Here is a 23,127-nt window from a genome sequence, read left to right on the forward strand (position 1 = left end):
CCCAGCGCAAATGCAGCTTTTATGTTTCTTGACTGAAAGTTCTGAGAAAATGTCACGAAAAGGGCAAAAGAAATTTCAAAATTACCTTTCCCGCTGTGGGCGAGTCCACTCTGACCTCTTTCTCTCCTAAGACTTCTTCAAATTCCCACGTCACTAACCTCACCTTGGCCCTATAAGTTCCATCTGGTTGGACCTTTTCTGTGCAGATCCATCGATGTGATGATGCTGGCTGACCCCTATCTGGGACCTCTGAACACACGCCAAACTCTGTCCAACTGCCTAACTCTTTCTGTTTCACCTCCCATACGGCTTTATCCCCAGAGTCGTCAGTGGATCCTGTTCCTGATGCCAGGCTGTTTTGGGACAAATGTCACTCGGAGTCTAGAGTTGGGTAAAGTTTAGGAATCTTTATTACAAACATGCAGGGAATGCTTCAGCGAACCGAAGCATCTCTGGGAGTAGTTACAATAACACACGTTTATACACAGTACAGTTGCAGCTGTTTTGTCTGTAAGTTAGTGGGAAAGTACAGGACGTCAAGGAAACAACTCGAAAACAGCTCACTTATTGGCTATAGTGACTTCATCTCTCACAAAACACATCTCGGAAAACAATAGCCAGACCAGGAACCCAGAGACCCAGGATAATGCAGATGGTGAAATTTAAATTAATTAAAAATCTGGAATTAAAAGTCATCGCTGACCATGAAAGCATTGTCGATAGTTGTAAAAACCCATCTGGTTTCTTTTAGATCCACCTGTAGTGGAGGAATAACACTATTTACTATCCAGGATAAAATTAATGTACTTCAGCCTTTGTGGATCATTCCAGTGGAAATGTGCTCTCCCCCAGGCTCAAAGAGCATCGGTCCACTGGAAGCAAAGTCGTGAGACCGGCCAATCCAGCAGAAAGAAACCCTCCGACCCTCCCACTTCATCAAGTGTCAGAATGAACAAAGTTTGATCTGATTAAATTTATTTACGTGCACCGAGGTACAGTGAAACGTATTGTTCTGTGTACAATACAGACAGATCATTTTATACATGAAAAAACATAGGACATATGATAAATACACAATTTAAATATGTAGACATCGGGTGAAGCACACGGAGTGTAGTGCTACTCAGTAGAGAAGATTTGTGGAGAGATCAGTTCAGTCCATAAGAGGGTCATTCAGCAGTCTGGTAACAGCGGGTAAGAAGCTGTTTAGAATCTGTTATTGCGAGATCTCAAACTTTTGTATCACCTGCCCAATGGAAGAGATTGGAAAAGGGAATAACCTTGGTGGGAGGGTGTTTGATTTTGCTGCCGGCTTTCCCAAAGCAGCGGGAGGTGTGGACAGAGTCAATGGATGGGAGGCGGGTTCGTGTGAGGGACTGGGCTGTGTTCACAACTCTGTAGTTTCTTAGTCTTGGGCTGAGTATAACCCTGAATACATTCCCTTTAAGAAATGTTTTGTCTTATCACATGGCTTCAGTGATGTCATTGTGTGGGTGGAGCTGGGCTGTGGCTGTGGGAGTTGGTTTTACTTCTGCTTTGGTTTGGGGCTGTTTTGTGGCTCTGAGTTTTTTGCTTTCGTTCTCACATTTTTGGCTGCTGTACTCAGAAAGAGAAGTATTTTGGCCTGTCTCTCGATCTTCATTTTAAAAGCTGTTTCCAGACTGCTTGATAACTTGAAAAGAAATAATTGCTTTCTGGAAGGAATTCAAACCTGCTGTTTTGGAAAGGAAACAAGCGCATCCAAACCAGGTCTTGAGTGCTGTGTGCTGGGCCACACCTTTGAAAAGGAGGTACTGGTTTATGGGATCTTGTTATTAAATTGGAACAGTTAAAGGGGGGAATGTATTCAGGGTTATACATAGATTACTGTAGCTGTGTGGGGTATTTATGTTTGTAATTTATAAAAATGCTTACTGCGTGTGTTTATAAAAATGTTAACTAAATTCGTAGAATAAAGCTTGTTTTGATTAAAAGTGGTGAAGGCCTCTGTTGAATAACACCTGAAAGGCAGCCCTTGTGCTCATCGGAACCAAAATCAATAAACAATTGTAGGTCAGGTGAACTCCATGATATACTTTGGAGTTTTCTGAACCCTGGCCCATAACACAAGCGGTGATGCAGCCAGATGTTTTCTATGGTGCTCCTGTAAAAGTTGGTGCACCTGTAATAATTGGTAAAAGTCAATGATAATCTTCATAATTGTCACAAGTAGGCTTACATTAAAACTGCAATGAAGTTACTGTGAAAATCCCCTAGTTGCCACACTCTGGCGCCTGTTTGGGTTCACTGAGCGAAAATTCAGAATGTCCAATTCACCTAACAAGCATGTCTTTTGGGACTTGTGGGAGGAAACCGGAGCACCCAGAGGAAACCCACGCAGACACGGGGAGAACATGCATACTCCACACAGACAATGACCCAAGCGGGAATCAAACCTGGGACGCTGGCGCTGTGAAGCAACAATGCTAACCACTGTGTTACGTGCCTCCCATGTGGCAATCAGTGTGGGCATGCTGAATTTCCTTAGTTTCCTAAGTATATGTTTCTTGGTCGTAGCGTCGATGTGGGTGGACCAGAACAGAATGCTGGTGATGTGCACACCTCGGAATTTGAAGCTGCTAACCATCTCCACCTCGGCCCCATTAATGCAGACAGGGATGTGTACGATACTTCGCTTCCTGAAGTCAATGACCAGCTCCTTAGTTTTGCTGACATTGAGTGAGAGATTGTTGTCATTACACCATGCCACTAGGTTCTCTATCTCCCTCCTGGACTCTGACTCATCGTTGTTTGATATCCGACCCATTACGTCGTGTCATCAGCAAACTTGTAGATGGAGCGGGAGCAGAATTTGCCACACAGTCGTGTGTATAACGAGCGTAGTAGGGGGCTAAGTACGCAGCCTTGTGGGGCCCCGGTATTGAGGACTATCGTGGAGATGTTCGTGATCCGAACCACTATAGTCGTGTCATCAGCAAACATGCGGATCGATTTGGAGCCAAATTTTGCCATGCAGTTGTGTGTGTATAGGCAGTGCAGCCTTGCGGCGCTCCTGAATTGAGAACTATCATGGAGGAGGTGTTGTTGTTTATCTTTACTGATTGTGGTCTGTGGGTCAGAAAGTCGAGGATCCAGTTGCAGAGGGAGGAGCCTAGTCCGAAGTTTTGGAGTTTTGATATGAGCTTGGCTGGGATTATGGTGTTGAAGGCGGAGCTGTAGTCAATGAATAGGAGTGTAACATAGGAGTCCTTGTTGTCGAGATGCTTCGGGGGCGAGTATAGGGCCAGGGAGATGGCATCTGCTGTGGACCGGTTGTGGCGGTATGCAAATTGCAGTGGATCACGGAATGCTGCGAGTATGGAGTTGATGTGTCCAACATCTCGAAGCAATTCATAATGATCGATGTCAAGGCCACCGGATGATAGTCATTGAGGCACGTTGCCTGGTTCTTCTTTGGCATTGGTATGATGTGGTCTTCTTGAAGCCGATGGGAACCTTGGAACGGAGGAGGGAGAGTTTGAGGATGTCCGGAAACACACCTGCCAGTGGGTCAGCGCAGGATCTGGGTGCGTGACCTGGCACAACCAATGAGAGTCCCTGTCGTTAGTCTGCGACTCGAGATTAGTTTGGTATCGTCACTTGGGAGTCCCTGTTGGCTTTGCGGAGGTCATATATAGATTTCGTGTATAGGTCAGGGTTGCCTGCCTTTTACACCTTGAGTCGGGAGTGAACCTCCAAATTAAACCATGGATTCTGGTTGGGTAACGTACAGGCTACCTTCTTGTGCACGCAATCTTCTACACATTTACTGATGAAGTCTGTGACGGTGCTGGCATACTCGTCTAGGTTGGCTGCGGAGTTAACATAGAACATACAGTGCAGAAGGAGGCCATTTGGCCCATCGAGTCTACATCGACCCACTTTAGCCCTCACTTCCACCCTATCCCTGTAACCCAATAACCCCTCCTAACCTTTTTTGGTCACTAAGGCAATTTATCATGGCCAATCCACCTAACCTGCAAGTCTTTGGACTGTGGGAGGAAACCAGAGCACCCAGAGGAACCCCACGCAGAAACAGGGAGAACGTGCAGACTCCGCACAGACAGTGACCCAGCAGGGAATCGAACCTGGGACCCTGGCGCTGTGAAGTCATAGTGCTATCCACTTGTGCTACCGTGCTGCCCTTGTTCTTGAATATGGGCCAGTCCACTGACTCCAAGCAGTCGCATAGGAGCTCTTCTGTTGCATCGACCTTCTTGACCGGATTTTCCCGTTAAGTTTCTGCTTGTATGCCGGGAGAAGGAGCACCGTCTTGTGGTCCGATTTTCCGAAGTGCAGTCAGGGGATGGATCATCAGGCACCCTTGATGTTTGTGTAGCAGTGGTCAAGGATGTTGGGGTCCCAGTCGGGACAGGAGATGTGTTGGTGGAATTTTGGCAGTACACTCGAGGTTGGCCTGGTTGACGTTCTTGGCCACGATGTACAAGGCCTCCGGGTATTCTGCTTCATTGTTATTTATTGCTGTGCACAATTCATCAAGCACGTTCTTCACTTCCGCCTGGGGTGGGATGTAGACCGCCGTGATGATGGCAGAAGAGAATTCCCATGGAAGGTAGTTTGGACGGCACTTCACAGTCGGATATTCCAGTTCGCCAGGGTCACCACGTCCGAGCACCAGGAGTTGGCGAGGAGACAAACACTTTCACCCACTTCAGGTTCAGTCCTGGATGTGATTAACAGCAGGAATAACAGCAGAGTCTAACCCAACATCACTTGTGAACCCTTTGGTGCCTCAGCATGTTGGACGACTGAGTGAATCCCTCCCCACAGTGAGAGCAGGTGAATGGCTTCTTTCCAGTGTGAACTCGCTGGTGTCTCCGCAATGTGGATGATGTTTGAAACCTCTTTGTGCAGTGAGAGCAGCTGAACGGTCTCTCCTCAGTGTGACTGCGCTGGTGTGACATCAGTAGCCAAGAGCTTTTGAAACCCTTCCTGCAGACAGAGCATTTAAAGGGCCTGCTCTTGGTGTGAGTGACATTGTGGCTACGCAGGCCGGATACTTGAGTGAATCCCATATCACACACAGTGCAGATGAATGGTTTCTCCCCGGTGTGAAAGCTCTGGTGTCTCTGCAGGTTGGATAACTGAGTGAATCCCTTATCACACACAGTGCAGATGAATGGCTTCTCCCCGGTGTGAAAGCTCTGGTGTGTCTGCAGGTGGGGTAACCGAGTGAATCCCTTATCACACACAGTGCAGATGAACGGCTTCTCCCCGGTGTGAACTCGCTGGTGTGTCTGCAGGTGGTGTAACTGAGTGAATCCCTTATCACACACACTGCAGATGAACGGCCTCTCCCCGGTGTGAACTCGTTCGTGTCTCCGCAGGTTGCCAATGTCAGTGAATCCCTTTTCACAGTGAGAGCAGGTGAAAGGCCTCTCTCCAGTGTGAACTCGTTCGTGTTTCCGCAGGTTGCCAAGGTCAGTGAATCCCTTTTCACACACAGAGCAGGTGAAAGGCCTCTCCCCAGTGTGAACTCGCTGGTGTGTCTGCAGGTGGGATAACTGAGAGAATCCCTTCCCACAGTCAGAGCAGATAAATGGTCTCTCACCGGCGTGAACTCGTTCGTGTCTCCGCAGGCTGTAAATGTCAGTGAATCCCTTTTCACACTGAGAGCAGGCGAAAGGCCTCTCTCCAGTGTGAACTCGTTCGTGTCTCCGCAGGTTGCCAATGTCAGTGAATCCCTTTTCACACTGAGAGCAGGTGAAAGGCCTCTCTCCAGTGTGAACTCGTTCGTGTTTCCGCAGATTGCCAATGTCAATGAATCCCTTCCCACACACAGAGCAGGTGAAAGGCCTCTCCCCAGTGTGAACTCGCTGGTGTGTCTGCAGGTGGGATAACCGAGTGAATCCCTTCTCACAGTCAGAGCAGGTGAACGGTCTCTCCCCAGTGTGAACTCGTTCGTGTCTCCGCAGGTTGCCAACGACAGTGAATCCCTTTAAACACTGAGAGCAGGTGAACGGCCTCTCTCCAGTGTGACTGAGTTGATGCCTTGCCAGCTCGTGTGTGGCTGTGAATCCCTTCCCACAATCCTCACATTTCCATGGTTTCTCCATGGTCCGGGTGATCTTGCGTCTCACTGCGTTGGACAATCAGTTGAAGCCTCGTCCACACACAGAACACCTATACAGTCTCTCCCTGCTGTGAATGGTGTAGTACTTTTTCAGACTGTGTCACTGGTTAAAGCTCTTTCCACAGTCAGTGCTCTGTAACAGTCTCACACGGGTGTGTGTGTGTGTCTCAGTGCTTTTCCAGACACACTGATGTTTAAAATCTCGTGAAGCAGACAGAATAGACAAACATTTCTCCTTCTAGGTTCAAAGGCCGATGATCCCAAGAATTGAGTGACTCAGTCAGTTCTTGATGTGATATTTAGTTTGAGATATCGGCCTCAAACTCCTCTCGTTCGAACTTCCTGCAAACAGATTTTACAATAGTAATCATTGTCAGTACAGGATAGAAATTCAGAACAGACAATTCTAGTTTCTATCGAACATTCTTTCCTCTCTCTTTCCCTGAAATGCTCTAAATCTCAATCCCACACACTCTCCCTCCATTCTCACTCTGCTGTATCTAATATTCACCCTCCCAATTCTCCTGAAGGTGCTGATTCAGGCTGATTGACAGATCCAAGCTCACTGCTTCCTGTCCTGGACACAGAGACCTGAAATGTAGGTCTGCCAGACAGATATATATCGATATTACTGGATGAAAAATGTGTGTAATAAACAGACTGTATTCACTTACTTTCCCTCCCAGTTTTCGTGAAGATGCTGATCAACAAATCGAAACTCACTAAAACCTGTACAAGAGTAGAGAATCTCCATACAAGTACACTTACTGATTAGAGATAGGGAAATTCTGAGGAAGAATTTTATTTAGTCATGGAGTGGTCATGACAGGGAACTCACTGCCCACAAGGGTTGTGGAAGTCCAGATGATCAATAATTTAAAATAAAATAGGATAGTTACTTGAAGAAAAAAAACTTGCGGGTGAACAGGGATATCGAGGGGGAATGGGACTGACTGGATTGCTGTACAGAGAGTCAGCATTGACTTGAGTTCCCAAATGGATTCTGTCAGTGCTGCAATGACTGTATGACTGGAAATATATAATGTAGGTACAGTACTATTTACAAAAGTAGAAATACTACCTGTATTGTATTACAGAACCATCAATAATAGCTACAATACATACCATATAACAACACTCGACATATCTCTGTCCAATATTAATTTTTTTTAAATTAATTTACGGGATGTGGACAATGATGGTCAGGCCAGCATTTATTGCCCATCCCCAGTTGACCTTCCGAAGTAGTGGTGAGCTGCCTTCTTGAACTGCTGCAGTCCTTGAGGTGTAGGTACATCCCCTGTGCTGTTTTTTTTTCCATTTGTTTTTTTATAAATTTAGACTACCCAATTAATTTTTTACAATTAAGGGGCAATTTAGCGTGGCGAATCTACCTACCCTGCACATCTTTGGGTTGTGGGGGCGAAACGCAAGCAAACACGGGGTGAGTGTGCAAACTCCACACGGACAGTGACCTAGAGCCGAGATTAAGCCTGGGACCTCGGAGCCGTGAAGCAGCAGCGCTAACCACTGCTCCACCATGCTGCCCTACATCCCCTGTGCTGTTAGGGAGGGAATTCCAGGATGTTGCCCCAGAGGCAGTGAAGGAATGGCAATATATTTCCAAGTCAAGGTGGTGAGTAACTTGTAGGCGAACTTCCAGGTGGTGGGCTTCCCAGGTTTCTGCTGCTCTTGTCCTTCTAGATGGTAGTGGTTGTGTGTTTGGAAGGTGCTGTCTGAGGAATCTTTATGAGTTACTGCAGTGTATCCTGTAAATGGTATACACGACTGCTAATGTTTGTCGGTGGTGGGAGGTTTGAATGTTTGTGGAAGGCGATGCAATCAATCGGGCTGCTTTATCTGGATAGAGTCCGGCTTCTTGCGTGTTGTTGGAGCTGCACTCATCCAGCAAAGTGGAGTGTATTCCATTACACTCCAGACTTGTGCTTGTAGATGTCTGGTAGACAGGCTTTGGGGCATCAGGAGGCATGTTACTCGCCGTAGGATTCCCAGCCCTTGATCTGCCTTGGTAGCTACAGTATTAATATGGCTAGTCCAGTCCAGTTTCTGATCAATGGTAACCCCCAGGATGTTGGTTGAACTAAGGTTGTAATGAGGTCAGGAGCTGAGAGACCCTGGCAGAACCCAAACTGAGCGTCCTGGAGCAGGTTATTGCAGAATAAGTGCCACTTAATAGGACCTTTGATGACTCCTTCCATTACTTTGCTGATGATGGAGAGTGTTCCGACAGGGAAGTAATTGGCTGAGTTGGATTTGGCCTGTTTACTGACCCCTTAAATGTCAGCCCTCTCCTGGGGAAACCAGCCCTTTAATTGTGAACATTGGGAAAGAGATCGTCCTTTTAGCCAGACAAATAAATGTGTCAAGCTGAGGGAGCAAAGGATGTCAATGTCTTTGTGAGAGAGAGACCTGGGCCAAGCTTTGCAGAGTCTGCACTCTCCCTGGATTCACTTCCTTTCCCTTCAGTTGCTGCAAGTGACCAATTGAAGGTCAGAATGAGAAAAGAAATGGAAAGGGGGAGAAAAGAAAGTGTTTTACTCACAGATGTTGGAGACAGGAGTCTATGAGCAGCTCAAGCTCATTCAGGATTCGGGGAACAACAGCTTTGCTCGGCAGAAACCTCCATGTGCAGCTTTCGCATCAAGACAATGGGGGAGCTTTGATTGGCGGAGGGGCAGAGTCTTTCCGGTCCTCCAACTCTTCCCATTGGTCAACACCTGAGAGGTAAGGTCAGCGGAAGTGAGCTCACCTACGCATGCGCAGCAGTCCCTCTCCCTGAGACATGCGCAGTCCCGGATCAGGGAAGTGGGAGATCTCCGAAGGCCGGAACTGTCAGCCGGTTGCTGGAAACCGTCTCGAGGATGTGTTGGGGGAGACGGAACAGAGGGTGGGGGCGGTGCTCGCGTGTCCTCGCGCCGGCGTGCGCGCTGTAATGCAGTGACGTCACCACGGAGCGAGTGGATTCCTATTGGCTGATTTAGAGGATGAATTCCTTTATGATGTCACAATGTGGAGGTTAAACAATGGGTTTCAGACTAAAACTTCCTCCTCTGGGCAACATCTGGGAGCAAATCAATGTCTCCCCCTTTCAGAAGTTCATACGATATAAGAACAGAATTAGGCCATTTGGCCCATCGAGTCTGCTCCGCCATTCGATCATCGCTGATCTCATCCTGGCCTTATCTCCACCGTCCTGAGAGTTCTTCAAAACCATTCAACCCGATTAAAAATCTGTCCAACTCTAAATTTACTCACTGTCCCAGCTCCACCGCACTCTGGGGTAGTGAATTCCACAGATTCACAGCCCTTGGGAGAAGCAGCTTCTCCTCAACACTGTTTTGAATAGGGCAGCACTGTGGCCCAGTGGTTAGCACTGTGGCCCAGTGGTTAGCACTGCTGCCTACAGCGCTGAGGATCTGGGTTTGATCCCGGCCCTGGGTCAATGTCTGTGTGGAATTTGCACTTACTCCCTGTGTCTGCGTAGGTTTCACCCCCACAATCCAAAGATGTGCAGAGTAGGTGGATTGGTCACACTAAATTGCCCCTTAATTGAAAAAAAAATAATTGGGTACGCTTAAAAAACATTTTTTTTTAAATTAAAACTTTTGAATTTGCTACCGCTTACCGTAAGACTATTACCTCTCGTTCTGGAATGCCCCACAAGAGGCAGCAGCTGCTCCAAGTCTACTTTATCTTTCCATTTCTTTCCTCATTCTGAGGGGACAGTGGTGACTTGCAGCAGCTGAAGAGAAAGGAAGTGAATCCAGTCTGTATGTTCCATACATTTTGAGTTCAGTAACATAGACATATTTCTGTCTGGCAGTCTGCATGGAGATTTTCAGGCCTCTCCAAGACGGGGAGCAGGGATCTGTCAGTCAGCCTGAATCAGCACCTTTAGAGAATTAGGAGGATGAATATTACAGCAGAGTGAGAATGGAGGGAGAGTGTGTTGGATGGAAACTAGAATTGCCTGTTCTCAATTTCCATTTGTAAATTCCTTTTACAGGATATTAGATGAAGATTTGCAGAAAAAAACCTAACGCCACTTCAGGATTTGGAGGAGTCACTTGGTTTATCGGGACCTGAATATCATCAAGAGAACCATCACTGCAAAATACACTTCTGGGGTTAAGGATTGCCAGTCAGGCGAAGGAACAGAATGGAAGTAAACACAGGCATGAAGAATCACATTGGGCTGGTTCCAGGAGAATTGAGTTACAACTTCAGCGACGTAACCATGGAGTGTGATTTTTGATTGTCTTAAAAGTAAAAGGGCTACATTCTATTTGTAGTTTAAGGGATACGTTCCCTATAAAAATAGTGTTTAGGCATTGTTGCTTCTAGTTTGTTGCAGTAAAGTCATAAAACCTGAAGTTTTTGTCTTATGACTCATTAATTTGTTCACTGGGTTTAGAATTTATCTTTTAAAATTCCTGATCTTTTCAGAGATCTTACACAGTTGGTTTTGAGTCACAAGTTTCAACTTCCCATTTAAGCCTCAGGCAACTTGCTGCCTCTCTCTTTAGTAATGGGAGATGAGGAAATGGCTGAGGAACTGAACAGGTTTTTTGGGTTGGCCTTCACAGTGGAAGACACAAATAACATGCCAGTGACTGATGGAAATGACGCTATGACAGGTGAGGACCTTGAGAGGATTGTTATCACCAAGGAGGTAGTGATGGGCAAGCTAATGGGGCTAAAGGTAGACAAGTCTCCTGGACCTGATGGAATGCATCCCAGAGTGCTAAAAGAGATGGCTAGGGAAATTGCAAATGCACGAGTGATAATTTACCAAAATTCACTAGACTCTGGGGTGGTCCCGGCAGATTGGAAATTAGCAAACGTGACACCACTGTTTAAAAAAGGAGGTAGGCAGAAAGCGGGTAATTATAGGCCAGTGAGCTTAACTTCGGTAGTAGGGAAGATGCTGGAATCTATCATCAAGGAAGAAATAGCGAGGCATCTGGATGGAAATTGTCCCATTGGACAGACGCAGCATGGGTTCATAAAGGGCAGGTCGTGCCTAACTAATTTAGTGGAATTTCTTGAGGACATTAACAGTGCGGTAGATAACGCGGAGCCAATGGATGTGGTATATCTGGATTTCCAGAAAGCCTTTGACAAGGTGCCACACAAAAGGTTGTTGCATAAGATAAAGATGCATGGCATTAAGGGGAAAGTAGTAGCATGGATAGCGGATTGGTTAATTAATAGAAAGCAAAGAATGGGGATTAATGGGTGTTTCTCTGGTTGGCAATCAGTAGCTAGTGGTGTCTCTCAGGGATCAGTGTTGGGCCCACAACTGTTCACAATTTACATAGATGATTTGGAGTTGGGGACCAAGGGCAATATGTCCAAGTTTGCAGACGACACTAAGATAAGTGGTAAAGCAAAAAGTGCAGAGGATACTGGAAGTCTGCAGAGGGAATTGGATAGGCTAAGTGAATGGGCTAGGGTCTGGCAGATGGAATACAATGTTGACAAATGTGAGGTTATCCATTTTGGTAGGAATAACAGCAAAAGGGATTATTATTTAAATGATAAAATATAACATGCTGCTGTGCAGAGAGACCTGGGTGTGCTAGTGCATGAGTTGCAAAAAGTTGGTTTTCAGGTGCAACAGGTGATTAAGAAGGCAAATGGAATTTTGTCCTTCATTGCTAGAGGGATGGAGTTTAAGACTAGGGAGGTTCTGCTGCAATTGTATAAGGTGTTAGTGAGGCCACACCTGGAGTATTGTGTTCAGTTTTGGTCTCCTTACTTGAGAAAGGACGTACTGGCACTGGAGGGTGTGCAGAGGAGATTCACTAGGTTAATCGCAAAGCTGAAGGGGTTGGATTACGAGGAGAGGTTGAGTAGACTGGGACTGTACTCGTTGGAATTTAGAAGGATGAGGGGGGATCTTATAGAAACATATAAGATTATGAAGGGAATAGATAGGATAGATGCGGGCAGGTTGTTTCCACTGGCGGGTGAAAGCAGAACTAGGGGGCATAGCCTCAAAATAAGGGGAAGTAGATTTAGGACTGAGTTTAGGAGGAACTTCTTCACCCAAAGGGTTGTGAATCTATGGAATTCCTTGCCCAGTGAAGCAGTAGAGGTTCCTTCATTAAATGTTTTTAAGATAAAGATAGATAGTTTTTTGAAGAATAAAGGGATTAAGGGTTATGGTGTTCGGGCCGGAAAGTGGAGCTGAGTCCACAAAAGATCAGCCATGATCTCATTGAATGGTGGAGCAGGCTCGAGGGGCCAGATGGCGTACTCCTGCTCCTAGTTCTTATTATGTTCTTGCTCATGTCAATAACAGCCCAAAAAAGAGCTGAAGGCTGGAGATGCTGTGACCGCTTGTCGGAGCTAGAATCAGTTGAAAGAAGAACCATAGTTTCTGGTTGAGCTTTGTGTTAGCTGTCCAAGCAGGCTGACCATATATAAATAGCTAACCAGGTATTATGTTGTGATGAGGGTTTAGAAACAGACCCTGGATAGACGAGTTCACTGAAGCTGTGGGCTTGTCAGCTGTACAATGAAACCAGGTATCAAACAGCCACAGACACCTGTAATATTGGACACTGGGTTTAATCCTGTTCTGTATTAAACAGACCTATTTGAATCTGGGTGATTGTGATATCGTTAATCTGACCCTTTGTTCATTCAATTCCAAAAGTGAATAACATTGATTCAAGTACAGTGACTACCTTGTCAATCTGTCAATAAAGTGGTGTCGGGTCATGCAGATCCGTGTCTGAACTCAATTCCATTACTTATTTTTGTTACTGACTAGACTGTCTCTCTCTTCTCTCCCCTCTCTCTCCTGCCTCTCCCAGTCTCTGGTGTTCCTCTCTCTCTCTGGTGCCTCTCACCCCCTCTGCTTCCTCTCTCTCCCTCTGTCTCTCTCAGCTGCCTCTCACTCTCTCTCTTCAGTAAGAGGCTGGTTTAGCACACTGGGCTAAATCGCTGGCTTTTAAAGCAGACCAAGGCAGGCCAGCAGCACGAGTTTGATTAATGTACCAGCCTCCCCGAACAGGCACTGGAATGTGGCTTTTCACAGTAACTTCATTGAAGCCTACTCGTGACAATAAGCGATTTTCATTTCATTTTCATTTCATTTCAGTGCTTAGGAAGGCAGGTGGGATAGTTTCCTTTGGTAGCCGAGGGTTGAGATTATAAGAACAGGGAGCTTGTGCTGGAACTGCATCAAACACCAGTTAGACCACAGCCATATTGCCGGAAGGATGTGATCATCCGAGAGAGACTGCAGAGGAGATTATTTATTTATTTAAATTTAGTGTGCCCAATTAATTTTTTCCAATTAAGGGGTAATTTATTGTGGCCAATCGACCTACCCTGCACATCTTTGTGTTGTGGGGGCGAAACCCACGCAAACACAGGGAGAATGTGCAAACTCCACACGGACAGTGACCCGGGGCCGGGATTCGAACCTGGGACCTCATGCTGCCCGTTGCAGAGAAGATTTATGATGATGTTACCAGGAATGGAGAATTTTAACTATGAGGAAAGTTTGGACCCAGTGTGAATTCGCCGGTCTACAGTGAGTTGCTGAATCTAGTCCCACAGTGAGAGCACCTGAACGGTCTCTCATCAGTGTGAACAAGCTGATGGGACATCAGTTCCCCGGACGTTTTATCGAATTTCCCACAGTTTAAACATTTGAAAGGTCTGTCTTTAATAATAATCATCTCTATTGTCACAAGTAAGCTGACATTAACATTGCAATGAAGTGAAAAGCCCCGAGTCGCCACATTCTGCCGTCTGTTCGGGTACACGGTGGGAGAATTCAGAATGTCCAAATTACCCAACAGCACATTAGATAAACTCGGTCAGTTCTCACTGGAACAACAGAGGTTGAGAGGCGAACTGATAGAGGTTTACAAGATTATGAGTGGTATGGACTGAGTGGATAGTCAGATGCTCTTTCCTAGGGTAGGAGAGTCAAGTACTAGGGGACAGAGGTTTAAAGTGCGCGGGGAAAAGTTCAGAACAGATGTGCAAAGCAGGTTTTTTATACAGGATGGGAAATATATGGAACGTGCTGCCTGGGGAGGTGGTGGGAGCAGGTACGGTAGCGGCATTTAAGGGACAACTAGATAAATATATGAATAGGGTGGGAATGGAAGGATATGGACTCCATAAGTGCAGACAGTTTTAGTTGAGGCAGGTACCACATCGACGTAGGCTTGGAGGGCCGAAGGGCCTGTTCCTGTGCTGTATTGTTCTGTTTTTTTTAAATTTAGAGTACCCAATTCACCTTTTCCAATTAAGGGACAATTTAGCATGTTCAATCCACCTACCCTGCACATCTTTTGGGTTGTGGGGGTGACACCCACGCAAACAAGGGGAGAATGTGCAAACTCCACATGGACAGTGACCCAGAGCTGGGATTGAACCTGGGACCTCGGTGCCGTGAGACTGCAGTGCTACCACTGCGCCATCGTGCTGCTCTTGTATTATTCTATGTTCACCTCTTTCGGGACTCGTGGGAGGAAACCGGAGCACCCGGAGGAAACCCACGCAGACACGGGGAGAACGTGCAGACTCCGCACAGACACCCAAGCCGCAAATCGAACCTGGGACCCTGGCGCTATGAAGCAACAGTGCTAACCACTGTGCTACTGTATCACCCCAATATGATCCCACTAGTATTTCAACAAGATGGATGAATCCCTTCCCACAATCAGATGAATGGCCTCTCCCCAGTGTGAATTCACTGGTGGACAGTGAGTTTAGATGATCGCCTGAACCCAGCCCCGCAGTGAGAGCACCTGAACGGTCTCTCATCAGTGTGAATATATTGGTGGGACATCAGCTCCCAGGAGCCTTCATAACATTTCACATAGTCTGGGCATTTAAAAGGTCTCTCATCAGTGTGAACATGTTGATGGTACATCTGTTTTCCAGAGCTTTTAAAGCACTTCCCACAGTGCAGACATTTAAAAGGTATTTTGTCAGTGTGAACTCGCTGGTGTCTCAGTAGGGTGGATATATGAGTGAATCCCTTCCCACACTCAGTGCAGGCAGATGGTCTCTCCCCGGTGTGAACTCGCTACTGTTTCAGTCACTTGGATGAATCAGTCAATCTTTTTCCACACACACAGCAGGTGAACAACTTCTCTCCAGTGTGAACCCGCTGTTGTGTCAGCAAGTTTGATGACCAAGTAGATCCCTTCCCACACACGGAGCAGATGAATGGTCTCTCCCCAGTGTGAGTGCGTCGATGAGTTTCCAGCTCAGACGGGAAACCAAATGCCACCTTACAATCCCCACATTTCCACGGTTTCGAGCCAGTGTGAATGCGCTTGTGTCTTGACAGGCCAGAAGATTGGCTGAAACCTCGTCCACACACACAACACATGTATGGTTTCTCTCCACTGTGAACAGTGTTTTTTCCTTCCATGTGAATCGATGGAATTCCCTGCCCAATGAAGCAGTTGAGGCTCCTTCATTAAATGTTTTCAAGATAAAGATAGATAGTTTTTTTAGGAATAAAGGGTTATGGTGTTCTGGCGGGAAAGTGGAGCTGAGTCGACAATAGATCAGCCATGATCTCATTGAATGGCAGAGCAGGCTCAAAGGTCCAGATGGCCTACTCCTGCTCCTAGTTCTTATGTTCTTATATTATGTTCAAAACCTGCTAATATTCAGTAACGATAACTTAAGCGACTCCGTCAGATCCTGATGTGATGTTTCCCGAATGCAAACCTTCCCCTTCCAATATCCTGTGAAATCAGTTTAGACAGAAAGACCAGAAATCCAGAAAAACACAAAGGTGGGTTGTGAAATTGAGTTGAAATCTGGTCATTTGTGAGGCCGGCACTAGGAAAAGGTGACCCTGAAAACTGTCAGATGTTCACAAAAGAACAACTGATTCACTGATGTCATTCAGGGAAGGGAACCTTCCACAGGTCTGGGCCAGAAAAGTTTCAGGCCTCTGTGGGGGGAGGAGAGTGAGAAAAGATTGAGAACAGAAGCGGAGAAGGAGAGGGAATTTATATTTCCAAAATCTGAGATTCAGGCTACTAGACTAGAAGGGCTTGAGGTTCATAAGGAGGAGGTGTTAACAATTCTGGAAAGGGTGAAAATAGATAAGTCCCCTGGGCCAGATGGGATTTATCCAAGGATTCTTAGGGAAGCTAGGGAGGAGATTGCTGAGCCTTTGGCTTTGATCTTTAAGTCACCTTTGTCAGCAGGAATAGTGCCAGAAGACTGGAGGAGAGCAAATGTTGTCCCCTTGTTCAAGAAGAGGAGTAGAGACAACCCCGGTAACTATAGACCAGTGAGCCTTACTTCTGTTGTGGGCAAAATCTTGGAAAGGTTTATTTTATTTTATTTTTTAATTTTTTTAATTCTCCTCCATTTTCACATTTTCTCCCACATTTACATCCATCAACAATAAACAATAATCAGCAAGATATGTCAGTCCCCATAATAACAACGATCCCATCTACCCACCAACCCCCAAACCTCAACCCGCATGTTTACATAAACAAATGACAAAAAGGAATCAGGGATTACCCGTAGTCACCCTTAATCTTACACAGCTCCCACCCCCCCCCCCCCCCCCCCACCCCCCAACCCCCCACCCCCACCCCAGGTCTCCAGCTCCTCCCGTCCACTGCCTCTTGTAAAACTCCTCCCCCCAACATCGGTTCCTTACCCCCCAACTTTCCACCCCGGCTAGACCACTCGGACCCTGTTCTGCCAGGCTCTGATGGCCGCAGCCCCTCCCCCCACCTCACTCCCGTTCACTGGCCAGCACATACCGGCCAGCATGGAGGCCCCCGCCCGGGTCCCTTTCCCACTTGCCTGGCCCCAGGAAATCCCAAAGATCCCCTTTTAGCATACAAACCCCGCATATCCACCTACACCCCAAAGAACTCTCATTTCGAGTGAAAGTCCCGTCCCTTCCCTTGTCCAACTATATACCACATTGGCTCCTTTAATCTCTACACCCGCGCGCAGTGATACAAAAAAGAAGAAAATACAGTCATGAGGTTACATCGGCACATGGCCATTCCTCAATTTGTCAGTTCTGCCACAGTCCTTCTGCTTTCGCAAACTCCTCCGCTGCTTCAGCCGTTCCAAAATCAAAGTCCCTGAGCTTGTAAGTCACCCTCAGCTTCGCTGGATATACAATGCCGCACCGCACCTTGCTAATGTACAGTGCCCTCTTCACCCGGTTGAAGGCAGCCCGCCTCCTTGCCAGCTCCACCGTAAAGTCCTGGTATACATGTACACCAGCTCCAGCCCACTGCACCACCCGCTTCTGCTTGGCCCAGCTCAGGACCTTCTCCTTCACCCTGTACCTACGGAAGCACAGAGTCACTGCCCTTGGTGGCTCACTTGCCTTTGGTACAGGCCTCCACGACCGATGAGCCCGATCCAGTCCATATCGGGAGGGATCCTCCCCCTCCCCCAATAGGTTTGCCAGCATCGCGGCAAAATACTCAGTCGGCTTCGGTCCTTCAACTCCTTCGGGTAGCCCCACAATCCTCAAGTTCTGTCGCCTGGATCTATTTTCCAGGTCTTCCATTTTTCCTCGCAGATCCTTGTTAGTATCCATCACCTTCCGCATCTCTTTCCCCATCGAGGCAAGTTGATCACCATGCTGCAATAATGTCTCCTCCACTTCCTTCAGCGCCTCCCGTTGCTCTCGCACCTCCGCCACTGCGCTCGCCACCTCCGTCCTCACCGGGGAAACCGCCTCCTCCACCAGCACACTCAAAACCTCCCTCATCTCCTTCCTCACCGTCTCCATGCATTTCGCAATCTGCGCCAACTGCTTTTCAAATTCCGCAGCCATCACCTTGGTTATTTCTTCAGCCGTAAGCAGTGCGGCCTTCCTTGGTGCTCCAGCCTCCATTTTTCCTGGTGACCCCGCGGTGACCTTTCCACTCCCCGACGGACCTCCAGCTGGTTTTTTTCCGGCCGTTTTTTTGCTCACCCTCGACATTTTTCTTTGGGTTTTTTTCCCTCCTGTGTCTTCACTGTGCCTCCTCCGTGCCTTCTCCCTGCTTCTGCCGCCTCCATGGACCCTGGGACCGGGCTTAAAACCCCGAAAAAGCCGTTCCCGAGCGGGAGCTCTCCATTGTGCAGCCGCCTCCCGCCCACCGTCACCGGAAGTCCCTTGGAAAGGTTTATAAGTGATAGCGTGTGTAATCATCTGGAAAGGAATAATTTGATTAGACATAGTCAACACGGTTTCGTGAAGGGTAGGTCGTGCCTCACAAACCTTATTGAGTTCTTTGAGAAGGTGACCAAACAGGTGGATAAGGGTAAAGCAGTTGATGTGGTGTTTCTGGATTTCAGTAAAGCGTTTGATAAGGTTTCCCACGGTAGGCTACTGCAGAAAATACAGAAGCATGGGATTCAGGGAGATTTAGCAGTTTGGATCAGAAATTGGCTAGCTGGAAGAAGACAAAGGGTGGTGGTTGATGGGAAATGTTCAGACTGGAGTCCAGTTACTAGTGGTGTACCACAAGGATCTGTTTTGGGGCCACTGCTGTTTGTCATTTTTATAAATGACCTGGAGGAGGGTGTAGAAGGATAGGTGAGTAAATTTGCAGATGACACTAAAGTCGGTGGAGTTGTGGACAGTGCGGAAGGATGTTACAAGTTACAGAGGGACATAGATAAGCTGCAGCGCTGGACTGAGAGGTGGCAAATGGAGTTTAATGCAGAAAAGTATGAGGTGATTCATTTTGGAAGGAATAACAGGAAGACAGAGTACTGGGCTAATGGTAAGATTCTTGGCAGTGTGGATGAGCAGAGAGATCTCGGTGTCCATGTACATAGATCCCTGAAAGTTGCCACTCAGGTTGAGAGGGTTTTTAAGAAGGCGTACGGTGTGTTAGCTTTTATTGGTAGAGGGATTGAGCTTCGGAGCCATGAGGTCATGTTGCAGCTGTACAAAACTCTGGTGCGGCCGCATTTGGAGTATTGCGTGCAATTCTGGTCACTGCATTATAGGAAGGATGTGGAAGCATTGGAAAGGGTGCAGAGGAGATTTACCAGAACGTTGCTTGGTATGGAGGGAAGATCTTATGAGAAAAGGCTGAGGGACTTGAGGCTGTTTTCGTTAGAGAGAAGAAGGTTAAGAGGTGACTTAATTGAGGCATACAAGATGATCAGAGGATTGGATAAGGTGGACAGTGAGAGCTTTTTTCCTCGGATGGTGATGTCTAGCACGAGGGGACATAGCTTTAAATTGAGGGGAGATAGATATAAGACAGACGTCAGAGGTAGGTTCTTTACTCAGAGAGTAGTAAGGGTGTGGAATGCCCTGCCTGCAACAGTAGTGGACTCACCAACACAAAGGGTATTCAAATCGTCATTGGATAGACATATGGACGATAAGGGAATAGTGTAAATGGGCTTTAGAGTGGTTTCACAGGTCGGCGCAACATCGAGGCCCGAAGGACCTGTACTGCGCTGTCATGTTCTATGTTCTATGTTCTAACCAGAACATTGACAGAATCTCCCAAACTCTCAACCTCTGCCTCCTTGAAGGACCAGGGTATCGGGTCTGTGAACACCATCACATCCAGGTTCCCCTCCAAGGCACACACAGTTCTGACAGTAAGTAATGGGTGAGCAGAAACTTTCTCCACTTCAATATTGGGAAGACATTGCGTTCAGCCCCTGGAACAAACTCCATTTATTAGCCACTGACTCCATCCCTCACCCTGGTCATTGTTTTGAGATTGAGGTTGAAAGAGATTGTCCAAATGGTTGGTGTGATATTTGACCCCGTGACTTGCTCCCAACCACATATTTACATCATCTTGAAGACTGGATTCTACCTCAGTAACATTGCCTGACTCCACCCAAGGCTCAGAGCATCTGTTGCTAAAGCTCTGATCTATTCCTTTGTTACCTTGTGGGCAGCACGGTAGCATTGTGGATAGCACAATTGCTTCACAGCTCCAGGGTCCCAGGTTCGATTCCCCGCTGGGTCACTGTCTGTGCGGAGTCTGCACGTTCTCCCTGTGTGTGCGTGGGTTTCCTTCGGGTGCTCCGATTTCCTCCCACAGTCCAAAGATGTGCAGGTTAGGTGGATTGGCCGTGCTAAATTGCCCATAGTGTCCAAAATTGCCCTTAGTGTTGGGTGGGGTTACTGGGTTATGGGGATAGGGTGGAGGTGTGGTCCTTGGGTAGAGTGCTCTTTCCAAGGGCCGGTGCAGACTCGAAGGGCCGAATGGCCTCCTTCTGCACTGTAAATTCTATGATTCTATGATCTATGCTCCTCGAATTGATACTTCCTGAATATTCCTCATTTTATTTACTCTGTCTTAGGTGGCATCACCTGAAGGTGCCAAGACCACAAGACTTTGTAAGGTGCACCTTGTACACCACCTTCAGCGGTATCAGCCCCAGCCTTGCACACAAAGCCGAGGCGTTTAGCCTCCGCAGCACACACCCTCCTCCAGCGCCACACCCAGCTTTTCCTCCCACTTCGCCTTAACCCCTCCATGGACACCCCATCCTCCTCCAAAACCCTCCTGTAAATCACCGAGACGATCCCTGTCGCTTAGGATGACCACTCGTGTGCCCTACTGAACTTATCTTTACCCCTTGCCATTGTCAGCAGTCCCTTCTTGGTGCAATATGTAGATAGTCCAACGAGGGAAGGGGCAGTACTGGATCTGGTATTGGGGAATGAGCCTGGACAGGTGGTTGAGGTTTCAGTAGGGGAACATTTTGGGAGTAGTGAGCATAATTCCATATATTTTAGGGTACGTTTGCCACAGATATTTGGGAACATAAGGCAGGAAGTCCCTTGAGGTAGTAGGATCCAGAGAGCAGGATTTACATCCTTTTCTTTCCTTCCCTGCTTCCACCCTGCCTCATCATTAAGACACTGGGTCTCAAAGGGTGACCCAGTTTGATGGACAGGTTTTCTCTATTCAAAACAATGGGGGACAAGCTCCACCCAGCTCTAAAAATATTGCCCCCAACGTGATGGCAGCCGCACATGCTCAGTGCTGCACATTGCCCCCAATAAAGATGGTGATCATTAACCGGGACGACTTAAGGGATCTTTGGCCCCGCTCAGTACAAATGGGATTGATGAGTTTTTGAGGGAGTTTGTAGATGACAGAACCTGTATCGAAATCGTCCCGTCCACATGCCGGCTCCATCTTACGCTCCGATCTGTGATTTTTCCGCTTACAAATTACAGAACCGAGAAAAAAAGCATCCACCCCTCGCCATTTCCCGCATTGCGCATGCTTCATTCACTGCCCCTCATTCGCTCCGATTGGTTGGAGGACCAGCTGCTCCCATTCGGTCCTCCAGTCCCGCCCCCTATTACTAGTGGTCCGGAGCCGCTGTCAATCATTCCCCTGGGCATTGTGATCTGGAGCATGTGCAGTGCGGTTGAAGAGGTGAGACAGTAGCGCGCAGCCGCAATGCTGTTGTTCGTCTGGAGGAGAGTCCTTCCCTGGGCATTGTGATCTGGAGCATGTGCAGTGCGGTTGATGAGGTGAGACAGTAGCGCGCAGCCGCAATGCTGTTGTTCGTCTGGAGGAGAGTCCTTTGTCCCGCGGAAGCAAAGTTAGTGTCAGGTGGTGAGAGGCAGAATCCGCAAACCCTTCACAATCATTGTCAGCTCCCTGATTTGCAGCTGCGGGGCTTCTCCCTCCTTGGAACAGGCCCAGGTTAAAGGTCACCATCCTGCTTCAGCGATTGGAGGATGGTTCACATCAGGGGATGGGGGAGGGGAACAATAAATAAGAGCTGACACTTTGCACTCAAATCAATGAGGACTCTGATCTCAGGAAAGGAAGGAAGCCCTGGGAGGTGGGCGGGGAGGATTCACAAACACCCGCTGGAGGCCCCAAACCGCCAAGAAGAACCCACAGATCCTGATTTTGCAGCTCCCGGGGCTTGTTTGCTTCAGCTGCGGCCGTCTTGTTGAAACAACAGAGTGGGCGGAGCATCAGGGTTCCAGTGACCATGAGAGAAAATTACCGATTTATTCTCACTTTACACAGAGGGACTTGAGAACTGAACCCAGCCAGAGTGGAGGGAGCGGGTAAACTGTAAGGAAAGGAATTTTGAAGATGGTTAGAAAGGTTTGGCAGACTGACAAACTCTCATGGTGAAAATTAAAGGTAAGCCTGCACGGGTCTGTGTGAAGAGGTGGGCGGTGTTGGGTGGGCTGCTGACAGAAATGTGAGGCCAGGGAGGGGGTGGTTGGCTGCCAGAATGGTTGGAACAGAGTTCTACATAGGTCCAGTTGACGAGTCAGACACCCAAGCAGCAAATCTCAGTGGATTCAAATATGGCCCATAAAATGTGGGCTGGTTTGTCACCCTGGGGTTTGGATCCCAGCATAGGGAGGAGAGAGAATGGATGTGATGAGGATTTACTGTTTCGCAGAAAGAAGTGCAGAAAACCTGTTCCATACAAACTAGAATTGTCTCTCCTTCATTTTTATTCGGTATTGACAATGATGATGTTTATAAACTCTTTCTATGGGAAATTTGAAATTTACAGGTGTGAAATCATCTAACCTGGAGAGACACAAGGACATCCACATCATAGACAAACTATGGAAATGTGGGGCCTGTGGGAAGGCATTCGTATCTCCATCCCAACTGGAAACACATCTGCGTAGTCACTCAGGGGAGAGACCTTTCACCTGCTCCATGTGTGGGAAACAATGTAATCGATTGTTCAACCTTCGCACACACCAGCGAATTCACACTGGAGAGCGGCCATTCATCTGCTCTGTGTGTATGAAGGGATTCAGCAGTTCATCACACCTGCTGAAACACAAACGTGGTCACACTAGGGAAAGTTCGTTCATCTGCTTCAAGTGTGAGAAGAGATTTACTAATTCATCTGACCTTCTAACACACCAGCGAGTTCACACTGGGTAGAGGCCTTTCAACTGCTCCATGTGTGGGAAGAGATTCATGCAGTCACAAAACCTAATGAGACACAGGCGAGTT

The 23,127-nt window shown here is 47.5% G+C and overlaps 1 protein-coding gene and 1 long non-coding RNA gene across 2 annotated transcripts; one reads left to right on the plus strand and one right to left on the minus strand.

Annotated features, from left to right (window-relative positions):
• Nucleotides 1–387: 387 nt before the first annotated feature.
• On the minus strand, nucleotides 388–8,817 carry LOC140422235 (uncharacterized). The gene is made up of 2 exons (XM_072507241.1): nucleotides 8,697–8,817; nucleotides 388–6,475 (listed from the first exon to the last, which is right to left on the minus strand). The coding sequence occupies exon 2, from the start codon at nucleotides 6,114–6,116 to the stop codon at nucleotides 4,770–4,772; it is 1,347 nt and encodes a 448-aa protein (XP_072363342.1). The 5' UTR covers nucleotides 6,117–6,475; nucleotides 8,697–8,817; the 3' UTR covers nucleotides 388–4,769.
• A 99-nt stretch (nucleotides 8,818–8,916) lies between these two features.
• Nucleotides 8,917–10,527, plus strand: LOC140422269 (uncharacterized). The gene is made up of 2 exons (XR_011947343.1): nucleotides 8,917–9,041; nucleotides 10,161–10,527. It is a non-coding gene; the product is annotated as an uncharacterized lncRNA (long non-coding RNA).
• The last annotated feature ends 12,600 nt before the right edge of the window (nucleotides 10,528–23,127 follow it).

Source organism: Scyliorhinus torazame, chromosome 5 (assembly GCF_047496885.1).
Source record: "Scyliorhinus torazame isolate Kashiwa2021f chromosome 5, sScyTor2.1, whole genome shotgun sequence".
Taxonomy (NCBI): Eukaryota; Metazoa; Chordata; class Chondrichthyes; order Carcharhiniformes; family Scyliorhinidae; genus Scyliorhinus; species Scyliorhinus torazame.

Excerpts from the sequence above, each read along its gene's own strand:
- LOC140422235 (XM_072507241.1), bottom strand. The coding sequence starts at position 6,116 with ATGGAGAAACCATGGAAATGTGAGGATTGTGGGAAGGGATTCACAGCC.